The following is a 24,520-nucleotide window of genomic DNA, read 5'->3' as shown; positions in this document are numbered from 1 at the left end:
AAACCTGTTAAAAATAATGGATTACGTTACGTTAGCATGATAAAAGTTTGGCCTATGTATACAGGTTATGTTTATACATTACAATTAACACTCAGACTAAACAGAACCATTTCATAGGTTTATTTACTAAAGCTGCTACTTACCACATAGTGATCTGAAGGGGTAAAATTATCACGGTGAACTGCTCTTAACCATTCTCTCCTTGCATCTTCATCACGAGGGAAATGGAATGTACTGACTCTCTCCTGAGCAGTATAATTGCATCTACAAGCACGCATACAGCATCTACGTGGCATATTTCTATGTTGAAGTAGTATGAACACTGTTACACTAACATTTCAATTCACAGTCATATAACGGCTACACAGGCGAAACAACCAAGACAGCACATGTGGCTTTGTGTATGTTATGACACGTAGTGCTTACGTCACGAGCGACTCCAAAGACAGTGTAGCGGCCTTGTTCCTAGGTGGCACTGGCTAGACACTCTCCAGCGCCACGCGTCTCGCCGAACGTTGCTAAGGCACGTATTACAATATCATATTTCGTTGACAAAGAAATATGAACAAATATTCGTCAAATTTTTTTGACAAAGATCTGTGACGTGGCGCTTAAAAGGAGTATCACACTGTCGTCATAATTTTCGTCAAATTTCAAGATAGTGGACAACTTATTATGCGCTGCAGTTGCTAGTACCACAGTTGCATTGTGTGTGTATTTGGAAGAAAAGTGGCAGATGAAGCCATGCGTATTATGTCGAGATAATAAAAAAATGGTTCAAATGGCTCTGAGCACTATGGGACTTTACATCTGTTGTCATCAGTCCCCTAGAACTTAGAACTACTTAAACCAAACTAACCTAAGGGCATCACACACATCCATGCCCGAGGCAGGATTCCAACCTGCGACCGTAGCAGTCGCGCGGTTCCGGACTGAGCGCCTAGAACCGCGAGACATGCGGCCGGCGAGATAATAAAAGCATTGAGCAAAATTTGTTGCGAGGGCTGCAAGTGGTGGACGCCAAGTCTTATATATAAATTACTTACGAATGGGTCAGAGTGTATTTCAGTATTTGCTCAGTAAAGTGCCTTTTCATAATACTCACTTGAGAAATGCTGTATGTGCAAAAAGACAGGCAAACTGTGACACTGTGATTTCTTGATACAGTAGAAAGCTACTCTAGTTTACAGCAAAGCACTCGAATATCACATTGCACATTAACCAAAATAATTCCAGAAACGTGAAGCGATTTATAAAGCACTGAAGAGGGAATATGTGAAGGTAAATAAATGTTTAGTACACTATATGGGCAATAAGAGTCATTTTCATTTTTGAATAATTTAATTAATGGAATTAGTGTTCCACCAACCATAAAATTAATAAAAAGTGTGGAACAGATGAAACGCTTTTCAACTTGAGGCACCCAGAGTTCAAAAATAGACAAATTAGAATGGCAAGCTAAGAAAGAATGTTTTATTTTCGAGTCTTTCCGGCTTGCTGAATAGCTGCCTAGATGTTTGCAGATGTAGAAGTGGATGGCTGTAGGCCTGTAGCGGAGATTGTGGATTGTGGACATGAAGTCGCCTGCAGCATATTCCACCCTAGTCGAAGCAAGCTAAATAAATAAATAAATAAAAAGCCGAAGGAATACACCAACCTTGAAGGCATGTTTACAAACACACTACTGACAACAGCGACGTCAAATAGCTGTTGCGACGCCAGCGCTCCAGGTGGTTACATTTCACATTGCAGCGAACAGAAGACGAACGACCTTTATGATCAAATCTATGACGAGGCTCTAGATTTGATCATATTTATTTGACGACAGGGGAGGTTTGATAAAGCTCCTTACTACATCATCAAATTTCTTTGACATAAATATTTGACGTAGCGACTTTGAAAAAGAAATGTGATGTATTACCGGCCTCAGCGACATGTGCGTCCCACCGTCACCTGTCCCCACTGAAAGATTTTTTTTATTCACAGGCGCGCTGCTCGCATTTATTAGGTATATTTTAAAGTGTCACAGTCAGTGTTTGATGACGACTTCATGTGTTAATTTCGTAACAAGAGAACGGATTTTTAGTTCTGATTATGACTCAATACAGTCGAAACCGGTTAATAGTAACACATCGGGTGTCTCTCCTATGGATCGTCAGGTGCATTTTCTGTGGATTTTTCAGCAGATATTTGCAATTTCGTTCTTGCAATGTGTAGCTGGAATCAGCCCGAACAAATATTGTTCGTTAAATCTCTCATACGACCCCCAGTTTCGATGGAAAGCGTCGGCTTCCTGTCCGTTACAAACAAAATTATTTTTAAATGGAACTTTTACGTGCCCATTCGATAGAGCAGTACCAAATTAGTGTAGTGTGATATTCCTTTTATCGATATGTATTAACAGGGACAGTCAAACACAAAGAACAAGCCAGAACTTTCGCAGCAACCGCGACGGAGCAATGCTGCTGCATAGCAGTCAGCGAGGGCCAGAGAGGTGCTGCCGCTGCTGGAGTAGTGGTTATTACCCGTGCTTTACTGTTCCTCTTAATATATTTCGATGAAATGAATGTAGCACTTGACTAATTTACGACTGCTCTGTCGAATGAGCACGTAAATTTCCGATTCGAAAATCATTTTCTTTATAATGGGAAACAAACCGACGCTTTCTGTCGACGCTGGCCGTCGCATGAAAGAAGTGAGGTGGATCATCTGTTTGAGCTGGCTCCAGCACAAACAAAATTGCAAATATCTGCCAAAACACCAGAGAAAATGCGTCTGACGACTCTTAGATGGGACACCCTGCTCATATAAAAATTGCGATCAAGACACTTGTGAATAAAAATATATATTTTTCTAAATACTTACTTTAAAACATGATAAGTTGAGGCTAATATAAAGTTGCCAATATTGACCCTACTGCTTAATAATATTTTGGAAATAAATTGCGTTTTATTTCGTATAAAAGAACAAAAAAGGAATTTGAAAAATTGTGTACATAAATCAAACACACGCAACAGAATGTGCAATAAATGAAAACTTCTTCACCACTACAGACAACGGAAAACGAAAAGAGTTTCAGCATATTTTTCACTAATTTGTCTCCGATAGGGATTACTACGAATAAAAAGAAGTGCATCAACATTGCCCGGGGAAAAGTTGGGAATGAAACTGCTGGAACAAAAATTTCTTTCAGAAGCAGAGCTAGATGCTTGTATACACAATATGTCTCTGGTGATCTTCTGAAGAGTCAGCAAATTTTGAAGGCTCGTTTTCCAGTAAGAAGCCACATTTTCTTCTATTTTGCAGTTTTGATTTAAATATTTCTCCAACTCATCTATTGGAATACGAGTCATTGACATCTACCCACAAAGCAAACTTCTTTACTTCCGCTGGTAGTGGAGTTTCTGTGGAATCTGACGAAAGAATTGTCTATTCGTGGCTCGTGCATGCGTCTTTCACCAAAATGATTTTTACCTGATTTGAAAAGTACGAAAGCTTTTTAATATATCGTTTTGCAAATCCACGTCTATGTGAGCCCTACTGTGACTATGAAAGAATATTGAAAATATAACTAAATGTTCTGTTGTTGAAGCTATTTGAATTTCAGTGTTCCGCCAAGGTCGCTCACAAGTCGATCGGGCGAACTGTTACAGTTTATATTCAGCTCAACTGTTCTTTAGTCGAGAGAACATCGACATTCTGTGACCTGCCTCGGTTTCAACCGAGAGGCGGATGTTCCCTTTGGAACTGGCCTGTGGCGAGCTATTAACACAGCAATAAATGGATTGTACGTCTCGCATCTGCCGTAACTTCACGCCTCTTGTCGTCAGATACCATTTTTAAATGACGAAAAAGTGACCAGAGAAAAGTAGCTACCTCATGCCACCTCTGGTCAACTAACGTTTTCTCTAAGTCATAAATTGAGGCGTTTGCGTAATAGATATATTTCAGAGGCTTCTCTGTCCTGAGGCGCTTGACTCAAATGCTGTAATGTATTCTCATTCCTTGGCAACTGAAAGTGTAGTGTAGGCGATTACTCCAGCTGTAATACCTTTGACGCCTCCTTGAAACGCTGCGAAAACCCTCATGTTTTTAAAGACTTGCTATAAACTAAATGATAACGTATAAGAATTACAGTAATAGTATACATACTATTAGGAGAGGAATCACTTCGCTCATCACTGTGATATCAATTCCTTCAATTCGAGCTATTTCTTCGTTCTCGGAGAGCTTCTCGCACAAAGCCGGATATTGGCTTTCTACTGATTTCAACATTGTCAACTGCACATTCCAGCGAGTACCGTTGGTCTCTTCCAGTGTTCTACCAACAGCATCGAGAAGGCCACTTTTCTTTGTATACATCCTCCACAATAAAAGCATTTCTTAGCACTGTATTAAGCATATGGCAGGAACAATTCAATTGTGAATAATCGCGCCGTGCAGCGACAATGTTGACACCTTGGTCAGTAGTGGTTAAAATGGCTCTGAGCACTATGGGACTTAACTTCTAAGGTCATCAGTCCCCTAGAACTTAGAACTACTTAAACCTAACTAACCTAAGGACATCACACACATCCATGCCCGAGGCAGGATTCGAACCCGCGACCGTAGCGGTCACGCGGTTCCAGATTGTAGCGCCTTTAACCGCTTGGCCACACCGGCCGGCTTGGTCAGTAGTAAAAGGCATTTCTTTCAAATCAGTGTTATGGGTACCAAGAGACATAAATTTTTTCAACAGTTCTCTTCGAATGGTATCGCCCGCTTTTGGTTCATTTGTAAACTGAGTTGTAAACAAAACGTGAGAGCTGAGAGTCCAGTCAACAAAACAGGAGACAGTAGACGTGAGATAATGGTTTCTTCTTCCACTACATGTCCACGTGTCAGTTGTTGCTGAGCAATCACCTTTTGTTATATAAGAAATTACCTCAGGCATAATTACATCACTTAGGTTTTTAGCGCTTTCTGCCATTTGCTGCGACAAGGTTGTGGGATACCTTTCCGCAAGTCGCTCCAGTGTCGACTAATGTCTGAACAAGATCCAAAAAACCTTCACCTCATATAGTTCGGTACGACCTTAGGTCTCGCCCACACTTAGTCACGCATTTATCGACAGTTACCTCCTGAGCAAGTTTAGGAAGGCGCTTGTCGTTCACACACGAACACCGTTTAGCCACACGAAATCTTGTTTATTGCACATGAAGATAGCGAGAAATGTGCGAAGTGCCAGTTAACCCTTTACCATGAACACAAATTTCACTGAACAGCAAACAAAATTAGCGTTTTTTCCCATCGCCATTCACTATAGGCTTAAATACCGTCCAAACTGATCTTTTAGGATTCGTTCAGGCTGTGTAGCTCTATATTAATGACTGATTAACTTTTCTTTTCTCCCTTCTTCTCGACATACTTCCCTTCCTTTGCAAAGCAAGTTTAGTTTCTGCGCTCATTTTCTGGGTTAAGAAAAAATATGGGGAATTCGCACCACCCCACTAAGCACTGCTCTACGCGCCATTGGAAAACCCTAACTCGCAACAGTGGTCATTTCTACCACCAGCCCGTTGGCCACAGCACATCAGTGCTTGCGCACAGTACTGGTCAGCTGGGCGCCATCATCAATCTGTGTGCTGCCGTCACGGGCTCGCTCAGTGTTGAGCGGCCCGCGGGATGCTCTCTACTCGCGACCCTGCTGAGCCTGGTAACACACAGGTGCTAGCGTAAAGCACTGCTCTGCCCGTGCAGTGACATCACAGACACAATTCGTCCGGGACTGCGGTCCCGTGTGGCAACTGTCCGCACGCTGCGCCTCTGTGCACTACTCTGGCGCGCTAGTCTCGCGCTGCCCAGATGCGGAAGAAAAACGCGCAAACTGCGCATGAGCAAGGAAACTGCGCGCGCAACTCTCTCGCTGCTCATCTAAAAAGGGAAACCCCCACCGAACCCCCCCCCCCCCCCAAAGACTTACTGGTAAGATGGCCCAGTGGATAGCCTGTCAAAAACTGAACACAGATCAAGCATGATAACAGAAAGAAAGTTTTCTGAACTGAGGAAAAAAAAAAAAAAAAAAAATCAGTGAATGGCCCAAACTAAGAAGTGCAATATGAGTGAAAAGGAACAGCCACAGTGTTGTGGTTAATTGGTGACAATGTTGGACTCGCAAGTGGACGAGCCGTGTTCGAAACTACTCCGTGCCATTTACTTTTATTTAATTTTTTTCACAACATTATGAACTGTCCTTCCAGTCATTGAAATGTTTGTCCTCTTTCTGTAGTCTTGGCAGTTGTCATACTATACGCTAGTTATAGAATAGGAGTCTAGGCCTTCTACAAGCAATTAATGTCAGAGAAATTAAGCTGGTTAAATAGTAAGATTAATCATTCCAATTACCTAACATATTAAAATTCTTGATAAGCTCTTCTCCTTCGTGAGTTCTAAATTATCTGAAATACTCAAACAATGGGCATTTGCAGTCACTGCCTAACTCGTGAGACATTGCCCGACAGTCTCTACGAAGATTAGTTAACAGATGGCTTCTAGCCTTCATCTTGAGATGATCCACACCTTTTAAGGACCCAAAGAGAACCATACCTCTATCACACTTCAGACTAAACACTATTACTATAAGGAAACACCACAGAGTAAGAAATCCAGCTGATAACATCTGCAGTTGCCATTCAACTGACCTAACAGATGTAATGCAAATAGCGGAAACAAACCTTGGATTTGCTCCAGTCTTTCTGCGAGAAGCTCAACAACTTAGAACTTTCTTTCCATTGCCACTGAAAGTAAAACCCTCTGTATCTCTGTTACTAGCCATGTTATTTGAAAGTCATTTCAACTGCCTTGTAGTACTGACAATTGGCCATCAGAATGTGCTATCAACTGATTTTCTAATTAAATGGACTTACCCCACTTTTTCTGTGGGTTCTTCAATTATGAAAAAACTGAAATTGGAATGATCACATAGATAATGGTGTGAGGAATGCAAATCAAAAGACTGTGTTTTATTTGCAGAACATCTAGGTATTGTTGTGTGGTCTTCATCATCATCATCATCATCATCAATCCCCATTACGGTCGGAGGAAGGCAACGGCAAACCATCTCCATTCGGACCTTGCCTAGTATGGCGGTGCGGGTCTCCTGCATCATTCCCCTATGCTCTGTCAAGAAGCATGGGACTTAACTTCCATATTAGAGTTTGGGAGAAATACACTTGGACAGAAATTACTGCATTTAGTCACAGTTGCTACATATGCTATTTCAGAATGTAAATTTATATTAAAAATATTATTTGCCTTTAAGTACAGTATTGAACGTGAATGGACTAAATTTTTTAAACTAATTATGCTGTCTGACAGGTATTTGTGAATAAGTTAGGGTCTGTATTATTTTCCTTAATGGCTGATAATCCGTTTGAATATGCTGTGTTACTTACCATCATTGCGAATTGTGTGGTGCTGGCATTGGAAGAGCATCTGCCTTGTAAGGATAAGACGATACTGGCTCAAAAACTGGTATGTATAATAGACAGGTCATATAAATGCACATTCCAATTTTATAAAGCTTCCTCATTTCTGAGCATGCTGTTAGAAGTAACACACAAATTGAAACAAACATAGCACCTCTATATTCTAGAAAATAAAGGAAAGTCATTTATTTGTGTGTTATACACTGCTCTTCAGTACCATTTATGTTTCCTTGCAGAATGTTTCATCATATAGTAAATTTAATTTTTTGTTTTTGCCTGCTGTCTGACTATTATATACCAGGACAAATCACAATAAGAACAGTATATCAGTAAAGCATGGGCAAATCAGAATTTTCAGGCAGGTCATGAGTTGTGTCTGAACAGAAAATAACATTTCAGGTTTGTATTTTGGTCATGAATGCTGTTTTAACCTTTCAATAAGGATCACTTACCACATTGTTAATAACAACATGGTTTAATAGATGGTTGCTAAAGCTCAGAAATTATTTTCTTTAAGTGACAGAAAGTAAGAACTGATCCTTAAGAATATTGTGTGTTTTTTTTAATTGCCCATGTGTTGAATTTGTGATTGAGTGCAGATGAATTATTGTTATTTGACCCTTTGCAAAAAATACTCCATTGACAGTAATAACATTTTAAGGAAGGAATACAGTTCTTGACAGGAAAAGGAGAAAAATCTTTACTGTGTCCTGTTAAATCTTTACTGTGTACTGTTTCATTTTAGTACAAGGAAGTAAATGAGTTTCAAGAAATGGTAATGAAGGTTGAATCAGAAGTGGAGAATGTGTATAATCCTTTTCTTTTAGCCTACAAAAAAAATGTTCATAATAAACAGTTTTTTGACCATGCTTGGTTATCAGTGTATTAAAGTTGGTAACTACATTTAATGTAATTGATTGAATGAAATGTAGATTATCAATCTTTTAAAATCCAAATTATGTTGTTCTAGACATTTTCAGAAATGTAATGCACTTAAGAAGATACTGCAATTGAATATTTTTTTTTTTTGTTTTGCAGGAAAAAACGGAGGCCTATTTCCTTGGTATTTTTTGCGTAGAAGCGTCCCTCAAAATATTAGCGCTAGGTTTTGTACTCCACCCGAAATCATATCTCCGCAATATTTGGAACATGATGGATTTTGTTGTAGTAGTTACAGGGTAAGTGAAGGAAAATAGAACTTAATTTTTTAAACGTAGTGTATGTCCTCATCTGTGTGCAGTCGCAACATGTCAGATATGTTGTGCTTTCATATTTCAGGATAGCTAAAAAGGTAATTCAAAATGCAGTCATTTCCTTTATCAGTTATGCTTTTATTGTATGCTGCTATAGTTTTATGCCATAATTCTGTCAACATGTGCAAGTTTTTGCTAATATTGACATCCATGTTATCTTGTTATCAAAACCTCATTTAACGTTGTGTCACTGCATAACTGTTATTAAATTTAGGTTTGCTGTCAGTATACACAATTAAAATATGGAATTCATTCTTTTCTTTCTTTTTGTCATTGTGAACTTCCCTACAGTGGTGTTGATGCTGTGGATAGCATAATTTATAGTTTTCATTATTGTTAATAGCTCTTTGGCAGACACATTTCTAATCTTAATTTTATGTTATTCTTAATTTATCAATAGTGTGTGTGTGTGTGTGTGTGTGCGTGTGTGTGTGTGTGTGTGTGTGTGTGTGTGTGTGTGTGTTAATCATGTATATGTCCAAGCACACTTCTCTGCATCACAATGCTATATCTCTTTTGCATGCTGTATAATTTCAGTGAGTTGATGAAAATCATCAGTTCATGTAAGGGTAAAAAGGGTGAAAGGTAAGAGGATGACAACAATATAGTTGTACACACAGGCTGTGGCAGCTGTACTGCAGACATGTGCGAACAGCAGAACACATGTTCCTGCTGCTTCACTATCAGTTGATGGATTGTATTCCACATAATATGAAATGACAAGATTTCTGCAATGCCAAATTAAAATAATATATGAAGGGTATTCCATCACAACACTGCCACTTAACTGTGATTGAAATGCTTATAGTTACACAAGTTCACATTCTTTTAATTTAATAGTGATTCTGTTTTAGAAATTAAGAAGTATTCTCTTCCACTGCTAGGTTAGTATTGTTATTAAGTGTTTTACTGTTGCTGTATGTAATACTCTTTGACTACAGATCAGCTCCACACAGATTTCTGATGTAGCTTTTAATTATGGTGCTTTTATCTGCTGTTTGTAAGAGATACAAGACTTTTCCGTGCTGAACCTTGTAAATGTTGGTAGAAATTAAACTGTATTAGGCAGAAAATTAAGTTGAGAAAATTATTGAAATTATGGGACAGAAAGCTGGCCTGTACTTAGCTTCAGGATTCAAAATTGATAGGTTCTAAAAAGACTCTAAAAAGAATTGACTATAGGAGGAAAGTTTTCTAAAAAGAAAACACACAAGTACCAAAAGCTAGAATTAGTGTTACCCATTTCAAATGTTTCTATTGACGGTATTAGGAATTTTTCCTCTTGAAGGTAAGCACTGACCTACAATTCTGTCTCCTTGGAGTCTTTAGTAAAATTTTAGTACTTAGGTAATGTTAATGAGCTATGTTTCCTTTCTAATTTTAGTAATTACAAATAAGTCTTGCATATAAGATAATCTTCATAAACATGTCATTTGTACTATTTTAGATAAGAATGATGGTTCTCAGCATGGAGAGACTGTTGGCTGCCCAGTCATACATCTCCAGTATTATGCTGACAAATGCATCTGTTGTATTTGATGCAGAGTGCTGCCTGGTTCAGAAACTATGGAGCCAGATAATGTAGTATAAAATTTGTAGTACCCACATCTATCCTTACTGTATAAGTACCATTCATACTATTGTGGACCCAACACAAGATAGGAGGTGGTCAGAATGGCTACCTCACTGGGACTGTGTGAGCATGGAATTCAATCACAATAGGGCCACAAGTAGCATTCCAGCAGGAGGGCTCATCAAGTAACTCAACACCCATTTGACTCCCAGAGATTTATTATAATCAGTATATAATTGTTGAACAGTAACATGGACTGTGAGTCTCCACGTCACCTCCTGAAGGCTGCAGTACTTCTGCTGGAGATAACACTGTGACTAACGTGGTGTTCATACAGAGTTCATATAAGTTGAAGTACATGCCCCACTATACGTAGTTCACTGATGGTGATGGAGCCATCAGAGGTGGCAGCATCAAAAGGGCAGGTGATGAGGATGAAGGTAGCAAAGGCTCTGTTGTTGGATGACAGTAGTCATCAAACTAAGTTCTTCACACAAGGCCAAACCAATCACTGGAATCCACAACACGATCCCACCATACCTGTATCCTTTATTACTGGAAGTAGTGGTATCTGTTTGCTTGCTGGTTTAGATTGTTGCGCTATGTACCAAAACTGTAAGTCCAAGAGTACCATATGGGGACATCAATTGCTTGCCTCAGAAACTAGGCGAGATAACGACTGGCTGCTGGTGCAAAGTGTTTTGCTGCCATAGGCTTTAATGGTCCAATTGCAGCTTTGTAGAGTTGATGAAACAGTGAAGTGTACATGCTTGCTTCAGTCAGCAAACAGCATGTACTATCCAGTGAGAGGGTGTTACAATGGTCTGGAGGCTTGTATGCCATTAACATTGTATTCATCATAAGTAGCAGCAAAGAAGTAGTCAGAATACTGAAGGGCATCCTGTGGCTGTGTACACTACCACTCCTGGTTATCATGAAAATGTTTAGGGAATTTGTCATGTGCCAGTAGAGGAATGAATGCTTAAAATTGCAAAATGACATTCGGTAGTTGACCAAGTCAACTGCTCACCATCTATGTACATACATACACTGGGGCCACCCAAATGGAGAGAAACTGGTTTACTGTGTTACAAAATAAGCTATTGGGAGTCAGCAGTTACAGTGCCTGTGCTGTAGGAGCTTCAGTATGTATGTTTTAATCAATAGTATCTTATTTGTAAATAACAGTGCAGTAACAAGACTTGTATTTGAGGTAACACTGTAACAGATGTAGTGCCCAATTTAAATTTTTTAGTCAAAACACTTAACTTAATTGTTGGAGCAGATAGGTTATAGTGTTGCAGAGAGGCCAACTCAATCATTTTCATTGTAATTTTAATTAATTAATTAATCAATTAACTAATTTTGTGATCACATAGTCAAAAGATTTTAGCATTTTACTTAATTTGTAATTACTTTAACATTTGATGGAAAATAAATTATGGATTTGCACAGCTCTTTTCTGTGTACAGAGATTTTTTAAAACTTTTTATTTTATTTTTCAAAAAGTGCAGGAATACAGAGGTGTGAAACAGCTTTTTTTATGGATTTGCACAGCTCTTTTCTGTGTGCAGATATTTTTTTAAACCTTTTACTTTATTTTTTTAAAAGTGAAGAAATACAGAGCCATGAGACAGTTTTTAGTGTTTGTGTGACTGCATTTCTTTTAAATTGCATGCATTTTAACAATATTTGCCACACACAACTTTTGTACATGAACTGTTGTATATGAGCTACTGTTCATGGTGTTGAGAACCATATCTAGAGATCATTATCATGAGAATCAACAAAAGATGTTTTGCAGAATTTAATAAAACCTGTTCCATTATATGAGAGAAGCAATTATTAGTGTTCATTTGATTGATTTTGGGATGCTGCATGCAAATTTTGATCAGGTGGAGATGAATATCGCACATTTTCATGTATTAATGTAACTCCCAATAAATACTTACTGTGTGGTCAAATTGTGTAGCCCTTCGTATCCAATAACTGTTTCTTGCTAGTAGCTTTTTTTTATATTTATTTTATTTTATTTTATTTTTTTTATTACATTTCTGGACTGTAGTGTATGACTATTACTACAGCAGCTGTCACTACCATTACAGTTATCATTAGTATGGCTAGTCATCTCAAATTGTTATGACACCATAATACAACTTTCATCTGTTGCAAAATTTTGTTTATGTACAGAATGGGAAACTGTACCACAATTCAGATTGCATGTTGTGATGCAAAATATGGAAAATCACCAAAACAATTAATAGTATAACACTGTAGGTTTCAAAACTAGTAAAGAATGATCCAGTTCTATTACAATGTCACTGTGGCTATCTTGTCAGCTACGATTATTGTCTGAGGAAGAGATATGAGGCACTTTGAGATTTCATGTTTTTGTCATTGTGTGTGAAATCCTAGAGTAATGAAACATGTTAAAAGGATGCAAAGTAATATGTATCCTCACATTTATTGTCTCCTGTTTCACCTATTTTCTGAATGTAGTAACTGAATTTTGTGATAGTAACACAAGTAGATATCAATAGTCATGGTCTTTATTTTCTTCTTATGTGTCACGGTATGCAACATTGCTAAACATATAAGGAGATCATGAGAAAAAAGGACAGTTTCCATCTTTAATTTACTGTTCTTGCAGTTGAGTGATGTGGTGCAATGGTTAGGTTACCGATTTCATACCCAGTACCAAGGTCCAGACACCATGATTTAAGTTTTTCACAGTTAACATCTTTCACTGTTAACACCACGATTTAAGTTTTTCACAGTTTTTTTTTTTTTTTTTTTTGTCTCAATTTCCTTCACTGACACCGCGGTTGATTTAGAGCACCATCATTACATTACTGGGTGAGTGCTCAACCTCTAATGACCTTACCATTGAATGGATGATAAACTCTAACAGCCTTACTTATTTCTTATGCTGGCACGCTGTTGTGATTTGCTTTCAGTCTTGGAAGAACAATTACCAAAATTGTGAAACGAATGAATATTTCATTACCACAACCTGCTTCAGCAGTATTTTTTTTTACTGTAAATTGCAATATCACTGTGATAAGTTGTTGCATTATTTCCAGTACAAAGTATCCACTCTTTCACTTCTGAAGTGCTCATTCATACTTTCTTAATATCTGGCACTGGGTATATAATTAGCAGTTGAAGTTTCTTTTTAGTCATCTGGGCTAATTATAAACATAATATATGCCCTAAAGATAATGTAGTACAGTAACTCTAGCAGAATGTACTCTGATGAAAATTGTTAGTGAGGTGGATCTAACTTAAAGAGATTTGATATACATTTTGTAACATGCATCAAACATAATAATTGTTTCTAGTGGTAGCTCCAAGCCCAAGGCCATAAAAAATTATGGAAATATGTAAACTTATTGGGAAATATTAGAACACATTCTCTTAACTGCCTTAACTGCCTTAACCAAAGGGCAATATTTTGTCTTATGTCATGCTACAAATAAATTATGCCATAATTGTAATGCCTCATCACACCGTGGGTTATATTGTAGTAAAAGGGTTTATAAACTAGGAATGGGGTCATAACTGGTTTCTGGTGGACTATAATTTGTTTCCAAATCCTTGAACAGTGTTCAGTGATTTACATCTATTACTTCCTAATTTGACTTCATCTGTCAGACAGAGCCGTCCTTGTAAGTATGCAGCCAAAACTGGTGCTCAGGTAAGCAAACTTGATGATGTGTAGCCAACTGGCAGCTCTTGAACATTATGAATGCATCTAGATATTGCTTCATTACATTATAAGCACAGCTGATGCATCCACGTAAGTCTTCAGGTGAACTCATAATTCTCCCGTATGCATAGTGGATTGCGAAGTACTGATCTGCAATCAATAGGTAAGTAACACTAAGTGAGGTCAAGTTCACACCATCAAGACAGTCATCATCAAAATGTTTATGGAAAAAGAGGAAAACACTGCTGTTGTGGCAACTGACAGACCAATTGGGCCCAACCAAATTCTGTGTCATCCTCAGCTGTCAACATCATCAAGCATCTCCTGGTCATTGTCAGGTTAGCCCATCTGGTACTGCAACTTCTCATTTGAATAGCTCCTCAATTGGAATCATGAGGCTGAGTGCTCACCATTCCCCCACAAAGGAAAAATCCCTGGCAGTACCTCGAATCAAACTTGGGTCCCCCACACGCCAGCCAGCTGTGGTGACTGCTCGGCTATGGAGGAGGACCTTTTTATTGACAACCTCTTTATTTAAGAGTTACACTAAAATTCCTATTTTTCTGTTTGAGGTCATGTAATGGTTAAGGTACTGGACTTTTATTTGAGGGAGACAGAGTTCAAATGGTTATCTAGCCATCTAGATTTATATCTTCTGTTTGCCCTAAATTGATAATGGCAAATGCTGGGCTAGTACTATTGGAAAGTACATGGTTGATTTTTTTTTCTCATTTTTGTCCTATCCAAACACACACTCCATCTCTAATGACCTCACTGTTGAAGGACCAATGAAGCCTTGTCTTCCTTCTTAAAACAGCCTGTCTGCATGTTCGTTGTTTCTTTGCTCTCATTTGGTCTCTCATTAATAATAGGTCATTAGCTATGGAATAATTCTCTACTGTGAGCTGTCATTATGATCTTCTGCATTCACAGACAATGATGCAGACAGACGATAACACCACAGTGTGCTGAATGGTGAAGACAGAATGGTGTTAAATTATTAAAGATATCAAGAAACATTTGAGCAAAGATTGGTAACATTAGTGAACTAATCTACAATCAATGCTACACTGCTCTGCAAAACTTAAGGATGGGATAGATACAGTAACATAACATATTAACAAGTCAGTGAAAATGAATGAAAGTGTGAGAGCTTGTTACCAGACACCTCACAGTGATGCACATAAAGCTAGAGAAACTGGAAGAAGTGAAACCACTTCAGAGACTTTACTGGTCTTGTACAGGCATGCTTTTGTGTGTATAGATTGAAGCAGCGAGTGAAAATTTGTACCAAGGCCAGGAATTGAACCTAGGTCTCCTGCTTACTAGGCAGGTGTGTCAGCCACTAAGCCACCTTGGCACAACAGTTCACACAACTGCACGGATTACCCAGCCACACCTCCCTCCTCGATCCAAATTCTAACTGCCGTCCCAGTCTACTGTAAATTCTCCCTTACACATGAACAGAATTGCCAAGGCTCTCCGTGTTCTGCAATAGCATCTCAGCACTGAATGTAAATGAGGGATCCAGCCTGAAATCCAGAACATGGAGAGCCTTGGAAATCCTGTTCATGTGTAAGGGGGAATTTACAGTAGACTGGGACAACAGAATTTGGATCAAGGAGGAGGTGTGTCAGGGTGCTCCATTCAGTTGTGTGAATCAGTGTGCCAGTGTGCCAAGTGGCTTGGTAGCTAATGCACCTGCCAAGTAAACAGGAGACTTGGGTTCGATTTATGGCCTTGTACAAATTTTCACTTACCGCTTCAGTCTATATACATAAAATCATATCTGTATGAGACAAGTAAAGTCTCTGAAGGTGTGTTATTTCATTTCTGTAAGTACCTGCACCTGGGTTTCAGGCTGGATCCCCCATTTGCATTTGATGTTGAGGTGCTATTCCAGAACATGGAGAGCCTTGGCAGCTCTGTTTGTATGGAAGGGGTAATTTACAGTAGACTGGGGTGGCAGTGAGAATTTGAATCAAGGAGGGAGGCATGCCAGGGTAATCTGTACAGTTGTGTCAACTGCTGTGCCAAATTGGGTTAGTGGCTAATGCACCAGCCTAGTAAGCAGGATACCCGGGTTTGATTCCTGGCCTTGGTACACATTTCACTTGCTGCTTTGGTCTATATATGTAAAAGTGGGGGAAGAATGAAGAGTGACACGTGTAGCTCAGATGTTTTTTATTGCTCAGAGCATTATTTCACATGTATAGGGAGTATTCATAACCACAGGCAATGCTGCCTAAAGGAGGGGATGTGGTTGACCACAGTCATCTGCAACTGCAGATGACGGCTACATTGTGCAACAGGCAAGAAAGGACCCATGTCAAACAGTGGATGCAATTACAACCACATCTGACAGGATTGCAAAGCATGCAATGTCAACTCCACAGTGGAATGGTGACTGCATGGCGGTGGTTTCTTTGCCTGATAACCAGTATGTTGTGTTCTGTTGATACCTGCGTATTGGTGGCACCGTTTGTGATAGTGCCAAGAGCATAGGGACAGTTACCCTCTGTACTATATCATAGTAGTTCTTTTATGTATGGTCCAAATTTCATAAAACTATGTTAACTGGCACTGACACATCATGTAAAATATACTTTTGTCTTTAAGTTCTGCACATCAGTGTATTTTACAGTTCTATATCTTCTTCGTTAGTGTAAATATGTGGCATTTTACCCAGTGCATGTACATCTACATCTACATCTACATGACTACTCTGCAATTCACATTTAAGTGCTTGGCAGAGGGTTCATCGAACCACAGTCATACTATCTCTCTACCATTCCACTCCTGAACAGCGTGCAGGAAAAACGAACATCTAAGCCTTTCTGTTCGAGCTCTGATTTCTCTTATTTTATTTTGATGATCATTCCTACCTATGTAGGTTGGGCTCAACAAAATATTTTTGCATTCAGAAGAGAAAGTTGGTGACTGAAATTTTGTAAATAGATCTCGCCGCGACGAAAAAGTCTTTGCTTAACAGATGCTTCACTCTGATAACTCTCAGTTCCTCACACTTCTTCATTCACAAAACAACACAAACAACTGTGCATTCTGTGGACTGGTTTATCACCAGGCAAATTTAATGGCAGAGACATCCCAAGCAAAGACAGTGAAGGCGATGAGGTAGATTGGACTATAGCGAAACATCAAAGGAGTTGGGTGGGTGAGGCACATATGTGAGTGCCACTAGCCTAAAAACAGATGTACATTAAATGTGTTCTATCTAGGAAACCATTTTGAATAGGGCATATGTACATATGAAGCTGATGCAACATCTAATCTTGATAACATCTATTGTAGTGTATCATGAACCCTCTCAGATAATGGCAAACAGAATTTCCAACTAGTGCACTCTGTCCAATTATCTGCGATACTACTGTAGGATGTAAAGAGCAAACTCAAAGTCAATAGAGCAAACAAAGTTACCAACTAGAGATCTCCAAATGTGTATTTCGATACAGTCATAGGAGGTTATGAGAAAATTTAGGAGGCATTCAGCTGATGAGAATATGCGAACAGGTTTTCTCACTTGGTGTTGTGGTGTACTTCGTGGCTCAAGTTGAGGGAGATGTTTTGATGAAATGCTATTCAAAGATCTGAGCTTTGTTTCTTTTATTTTCTTAAAGCCAGGTTATATCATGGTATTGAGTCCACGTTAAACTATAGGTCCACTTATGTCATTGGTTGATTAAGTCATTTCTAAGGGTGGGAGAAAATAAGGACATCCCACCTCTAACACGACCATGCTTAATAAAGTACAATGGTGTTCAAACCAACCTTTAGAACAATGAGAGATTTATTTTCATATGAAAATGAAATTCAGATATGAAGCAGTTGCTTCAAAAATTCAGAAAACCAAAAAGGTACTTTTTCTTGTATGGACATGATTATTTATGAGTCATTGATTGTTGTATATTTTAGACACACACCAAGAGGAAGCCTCTTACAAGTTCTGAATAGCACAGACTATGTCTTTGAAATTTTAGTCACAAAGAAGTTGTTAGGAACCATTTATTAATATCCATGAAAATTTAAATAACTGATCTTTCAAAAATTGTACTTGATTTACTGCTTATAGCAAAGTTGGTATCCTGTGTAAAAATGTTTTCTGTTACTGTAATTGGCCAGAGTGGATAATTCTTATGTTGTTTCAGAGAAAATATGTTTCATCATTCTTAATATATTTTTCCTGCCTACTAGCCATATCAAAACTAACAATATTCGTGATAGGGGTGATGAGTCATCATCAGGAACATAAACGAGACTGAGAACTTTGCTAGCTGTGGATGAATCCTTTTCTGAGATGGGGTATACACACATACATACCTGTACAGCTATACTGTGCTGGCTGATACATTGTGCAGGGATTGCAGTTCTACATCTTAAGGTGGGTGAGGACAACCACTCACTCCAATCAAGCCGCAGACCTGCAGTCCCAGCGAAATGTATTCAGCTGACATGATTCCACTATACAGGTGTGTGTGTGTGTGTGTGTGTGTGTGTCCAGCTTAAAAAAACGGTTCATCTGAAAGCTAGCAAAGTTTTCGCACTTGTTTATGTGCCTGATGACTACTTATTGCCTCTACTGTTTAGTGAGTGGTTACCTTTAGTCCTAAATTATTTATATTCTACCAGAAATTTCCACTAAAATATTCATGACACTTTAAATTTAGTTACATTTTGCAAACCTTTCTATATCCTAACAATTTCATGCTCCAACAAAACAAAATCTACTTGTACCCTACTACACACGTAACCATTTTTGTACAGAATTCATTACTATGAATTTGGCCAATTTAGTGACATGTATTCAAAAGATAACAGTAAAATTTTGACAGTTCCCTCATACGTCCCTCAGAAGCACACACAACTGTGATAATTTCTGAGGAGTTTTGTCTTGAAATGTATCAAAAACTTGAAAACAGAAGCTCACTTCATCTGTTTGAATTTGCTGCAGTTCCTGTCCAACTGAAGAAAACTGGAGACTCCAAGCAGAATGTAGCAAAACATCAGCTTCAGGAAAATTCACTTTGTGACCAACACTATACAGGCTATTTGCTGTGAAAAGACAATATGTAACATTTCTCGAATTTAATTATACAGTGGTTTTACAAATCACCTGAATTTAAAAAATCTGTTGGCACCTGGAGAATGTTTATAACTTTTGATCTTGAAATGACAAGGTTTCAACTTGTCTTTGACTTCTTTCAAGAGGTGCATCTTCATGATTCAGATTGGTTTTTTATGTTGTCAGTTCTAGCCATATTTTGACAGAATTTTGGAGATCACATTATTTAGGCCCATGTGGTTTGTACCTTACTATATATTGGTTTTGTGTTAACTGTGGCCGGCCGGGGTGGCCGAGCGGTTCTAGGCACTACAGTCAGGAACCGCACGATTACTATGGTCGCAGGTTCGAATCCTGCCTCGGGCATGGATGTGTGTGATGTCCTTAGGTTAGTTAGGTTTAAGTAGTTCTAAGTTCTAGGGGACTGATGACCTCAGAAGTTTAAGTCCCATAGTGCTCAGAGCCATTTTGTTAACTGTGATGAAAGTAGTCCTGATTTGCGGTAAGAACCTTGTCACTCATCGTCCTCTTTTTTTTTTTTTCTGACCTTATCCTGTATATTTTTCTTGACATCATCCCCTGAAGGGTCCCCCCACACATGCAGATTAAATATATGGTTTATTGATAAAGTCCATTTAACCATGGTATAATAACATGGAAAATTTTAATAAGTGAATCATGACATGTAATTAAGTTTCAAAGCAGCCAAGATCTGCAAATGTATACAAAATTAACAGTAAGACAAATAACTGTATTGCTATAGTAACACATTTGTTAGTTGCTGGAATAATACATTTGTTAGAGAGTTGGAAAATGAATCTTTTTTCTCCTCCTCCTCCTCCTCCTCCTCCTCCATTGCAAATTGTGGTATGCCCAAGTACATGTATCCTATGATGATTTCACAGTGAAGAAAAACAGCAAAAAACATGGTAATGACAATATTTCGTTCCATTTCATATTTGGGTGCTGATGACCTCACTGTTTAGCGCCCTATATATGCTACCGCCATTGCATATTTAAATCTACTGATAAGCCAAAATATTATGAACACCTGCTTAACACCATGTTGGTACATCTCTGGAATCCAATGCAGTAGCAGTTTTGTGTAGCATGAATTCAACAAGTCCTGAGTAGGTTTCTGGAGCTATGTGGCATCAGACATTTAAACACAGGTCACACAGTTTCTATAATTTACGTGCTGGTGGTTTGTGGGGATGGGGTTAATGCCTAATAGCCATGGGCACCTATGCCCAGGGGCAAGGGGGTGGGGGAAGCGTGCCATCTCACACTCCCCCCCCCCCCTCCAATTCTCAGTGAAAGGAGAAAATAAAGTGTAGTCAAGTGATTTTCTTTCAAGAAGAGGATTTATAAGTTGGCATTAAGCAGGTTTTTAACAGGACTGGATCTGGAGTTTTTACGCGTACTTACAAGTCACCATTTGTCTTCCAAACTTCCAAAACATTAAAAATACTTCATACCCCCAGATCTAGGCTCCCCCCCCCCCCCCCCCCCATAAACTAGCATATGGGCACCCTTGCTGATAGAATCACCGTTGTGTTCCTTTGGCCTCAGATGAGGGAAATTTTGTGGGTGAGACATCAATGTGAGTTAAGAGTTAACTAGCATGCTCCATAAAACATTGCAGCATGATTCTGGCCTTGTGACACACAGTTATCCTGCTGGAAGCAACCATTACTGTCAGGGAAGACATAAACCATGAAGGAGCTTCAGGTGGTTCACAGTATTGTTCACATAGTCCACAACTGTCATCGTGCTTTCAATTTCTACCATAGGTCCTGTGGAAGACCAGGTGAATGTCTCCCATAGCATAATTCTGCTGCCATTGGCATTATGTTGCAGTGTGTGTTTTGAGCAGTTATTCACCTGAATGACAGTGGACACCATCATCAACCTTGTGTAACAAAAAATATGATACATGCAATCAAATTTCATGTTTCCATTGATCCACAATCCCATCTTGATGATCCCATACATATGGGGGTCATTTGCCATGGACACCAATGTTCAACATGTATTCAATGGTATGCTCAAAAACACTTTTGCCTGCATCAGCACTGCACTGCATCATGAGATTGCCATGGATCGCCATCTATCATGCTTTACAAAGCAATTAAGCATCCAAACGCCTTGCCTTGTGATGAGGTGTGGATGTCGAACACCTTTTTGCTTACTTCAACTACTTTCCATAGATGTTCATGACAAAAGCATGTGAACAGCCAACCGGCTTCCCAGATGCCAGGCCATAACAATCTGCCCTTTGTCAGAGTCACTTATGTCAGTGGATTTCATGAATTTCCCCACAGGACCAGTTCAATGCAGTCGTGCACGCACGCACATGTGTGTGTGTGTGTGTGTGTGTGTGTGTGTGTGTGTGTGTGTGTTTTATTTACCTCAGAGGAAAGACATTGTCCAAAAGCTTAGTAATATTTTTGGCCTTGTCTATGCACCTAGAGTGAGTTGTTGTTTTTCACTCCATTCATTGCTTGTATTCCACCCAGGATTTTCCATTACCATATCTGTATTGTATTTTGCATAATTGTGGTATTGAGGTAGATTAGGCTGTTCCAGATTGAATGCCTGCCTCCAGACGGATGGGTGTCCATGGGCAGCTGTGGGCACTATTGGGCAAACAGCTGAGGCACACACAGTTGCGCTGTAGCATATGGGACTGTACTGTCTTGGCCTCACACCTGCATGTAGTGGTGGCCAAGTGGGTTTACTCAAGCACAAATTGCGTGCAGTAGGACTATTAGGTGGGTAGCCTATAATAGCTGCGCTGCTCACGAATGAGCTGATAGGTGCTTCCCAGTACTTGTGCCCTGTGGGGCGAGTGATGGAACAGCCTAAAGTAGATAACCATTTGAGTAAAAATTAAATAAATAAAATACACTGGAAAGTTTGTCCAAAATGTGTGTTTGTGTTGAATTCGACAGTATATATTGGCACTATGTTTCTCCATTTATCATTTATTTGTATAAAGAAAAGGTTGTATTCAAGACTAAGGAGAGAGGCACCATGATCAAAAAGAGGTATAAGGAGGCTACTCTGTGAACTGCAGATATAAATTAAGAACAGAATGAATTTGTTACTCTATAACTTTCCAGTGATGGTTACTGGGAACAAGAAACAATTGGTTGTACCATTTTCCTATAACCTCTGAACATACATTGTATGCCAGTACAAGATGCTACTTCACAGAACTTGTATGACATAACTGAGTGGTATTAGCGTAGGACATGAGGAAGAATCAGTGATTAATGTACAAACTGGTTAGTTCTAGAACAGGCACAATAGCAGGAATGAGTATTGGTAGAGAGGGGTGTGCTAGGACTGATAAATGCAAGATAGTGGAAGAAAAGAAACTGAATGCACAGGCTGCTGTGTAGGGCTGGGGAAAAATTCAACTTAATTGAAGAGATTGAGAGCCTGAAGTTACGTCCTGGGTTGTGACAGGAATGGAGTAGCTTTGAAAGATATTTATGCACTGATGTGTCGCATTTTCATTTGCATGGGTGCCCATAAAAATATGGATGGCCTGCCATTTACCTAAAATTTTCTTGTTATTTTAGGTTCTATGCCAAATGGAAATGCACTTAGGGCCCTGACAACCAATTTTTCTATATGTGAAGCTCCTACATATGAAGCCAACCAGTCACAAATATTTACACCAATCCAACTTCTTTAGTCAATGCAAATCACTTTGAGGGTAATACTGTGTACCTATTGGTCTGTGATAGATCATCAAATTTTGCCAAGACATCACATCAGTTTCTTTGTTTACAATACCTCGTGTTCGTAGTTTTGAAAATAGGGCCATGAATTTTGCCCTTCCTTCATATGTTATTCTTCCTACCTTTATCTGTTGAGTGAGAAGCTATTGATTCAATTATGCAACAAAGATGAACTAATTCATTCTCAGGTAAAACGCTGATTGTTATTCATGCCTGTAGCTGTACATATAATTATTTGATGTCAAATAATAGCCATTGTTTGCAGTTATACAGTTATAGCACCTTCCTTAGTGGAGATGTGTCAGTTAGTCCTGCATCTCATTCTTTTGTAGACAACTACTCTGGATGTGGTTACATTGTGTCATTTCAAGATGAAAACAAAACTGTTCATAATATTAATTTTTTCAGGCAGCTTCCGTCCCCTGTTCTTATGCATGTTTTAAATGAATAATCTAAATAAGAATTTCATGCCAGATGTTCACTACAGGTAGTCTTCTATTGTGAATGATGAAATGGTCTCAGACTTCAAACATATTTGAATTGTTTCTCAGCGGTATTTGGAGTACATACTTATGAGAATGTGCTGAAAAGTAATGCCTCTAAATTTTGCATGTGAACACTCTTGAAGCTTTTTAAATAAAACAGTTGTTTTAACATTCGACATCTTTATTCTTCGAGTCTACATATTTGCAGCTGCCTCCCTCTGGAGGGCTCCAAATTGTTGTGTGTAACATAATGGTGTGTAATGTAACTATGTTGGTGCATGAGAAGCAGCATTCTCGGATTGAGTTTCAATTTCAAAGAGTTTCTTCATTCATGGAGCACACTACCATTCAGCATGACAGTACCAGACCATACACAAGTACTGCACCACCTGCAACAATCAAATGCCTTGGGTTCACTGTCCTCAATCATCCTTCATACAGTCCTGACTTGGTCCCATCCGATTTTTATCTGTTTCCAAAACTTGAAGAACACTTTTGAGAACTTCACATTGATAGTGATGAAGCAGTGGAAGTAAAGGTGAGGTTATGGCTCCATCAAGAAAGTCAAACATTCTATAGTGATGGTATCAACAAACCAGTCTCTTGTTGGGAGAAATGTGTTCATCACTGGGGTGACTATGTTGAGAAAGGAATATCTCAACATGAAGAATAAAGATGTAGAATGTTAATAAAATTTGTTTTATTTAAAATGCTTCAATAGTTCCCACATAAAAAATTCAGAGGCATTTCTTTTCAGCACGGCCTTGTACATAGATATTTTAAAGACCTCTGGAATGCTTCTCATTGCAAATATGAACCTCATTTTCACTTTTTTGAACAAACTTTGGTGTCCTTGCAGTGCTGTCGCCTCTTATTCGTGACGAAGTAGACGTTTTCATCCTTTAATCTGCTACTAGATTATTTCCAATCTGATGAAATGTCTCTTTTTTGGGTGCCCCGTACTGGTCTGCTTTCTTCAGGTTCTCCTTAAAACTACAATGTGGATGTCCCTCATGGGTACATTTTTTGAGATGTCCAAACCGTTTCAGTCTGTCTTCAACACAGAGCTCACAAACGGATCGTTTCACTTGGATGTTTTTTCCCTGTCTCTCTTTGTTTTCATACTGTAATTCTTCATTGCTATACTAATACTTCTGTTGTTTGTGGTGTGCAGAATTATTTAATTTAGGTGTGACTAGACA

The 24,520-nt window shown here is 38.8% G+C and overlaps 1 protein-coding gene across 1 annotated transcript in view; it reads left to right on the top strand.

The window, feature by feature from the left end:
* Positions 1-5,467: 5,467 nt before the first annotated feature.
* Positions 5,468-24,520, top strand: part of LOC126184206 (voltage-dependent calcium channel type A subunit alpha-1-like) — a 508,450-nt gene continuing 489,397 nt past the window's right edge. The window contains 4 exon segments of the mRNA XM_049926574.1: positions 5,468-5,695; positions 6,030-6,079; positions 7,407-7,512; positions 8,505-8,644. Coding sequence (XP_049782531.1) covers positions 5,468-5,695; positions 6,030-6,079; positions 7,407-7,512; positions 8,505-8,644 — 524 coding nt within the window.

Source organism: Schistocerca cancellata, chromosome 4 (assembly GCF_023864275.1).
Source record: "Schistocerca cancellata isolate TAMUIC-IGC-003103 chromosome 4, iqSchCanc2.1, whole genome shotgun sequence".
In the NCBI taxonomy this organism is placed as follows: domain Eukaryota; kingdom Metazoa; phylum Arthropoda; class Insecta; order Orthoptera; family Acrididae; genus Schistocerca; species Schistocerca cancellata.
This window is presented reverse-complemented; position numbering and strand designations above follow the sequence as displayed.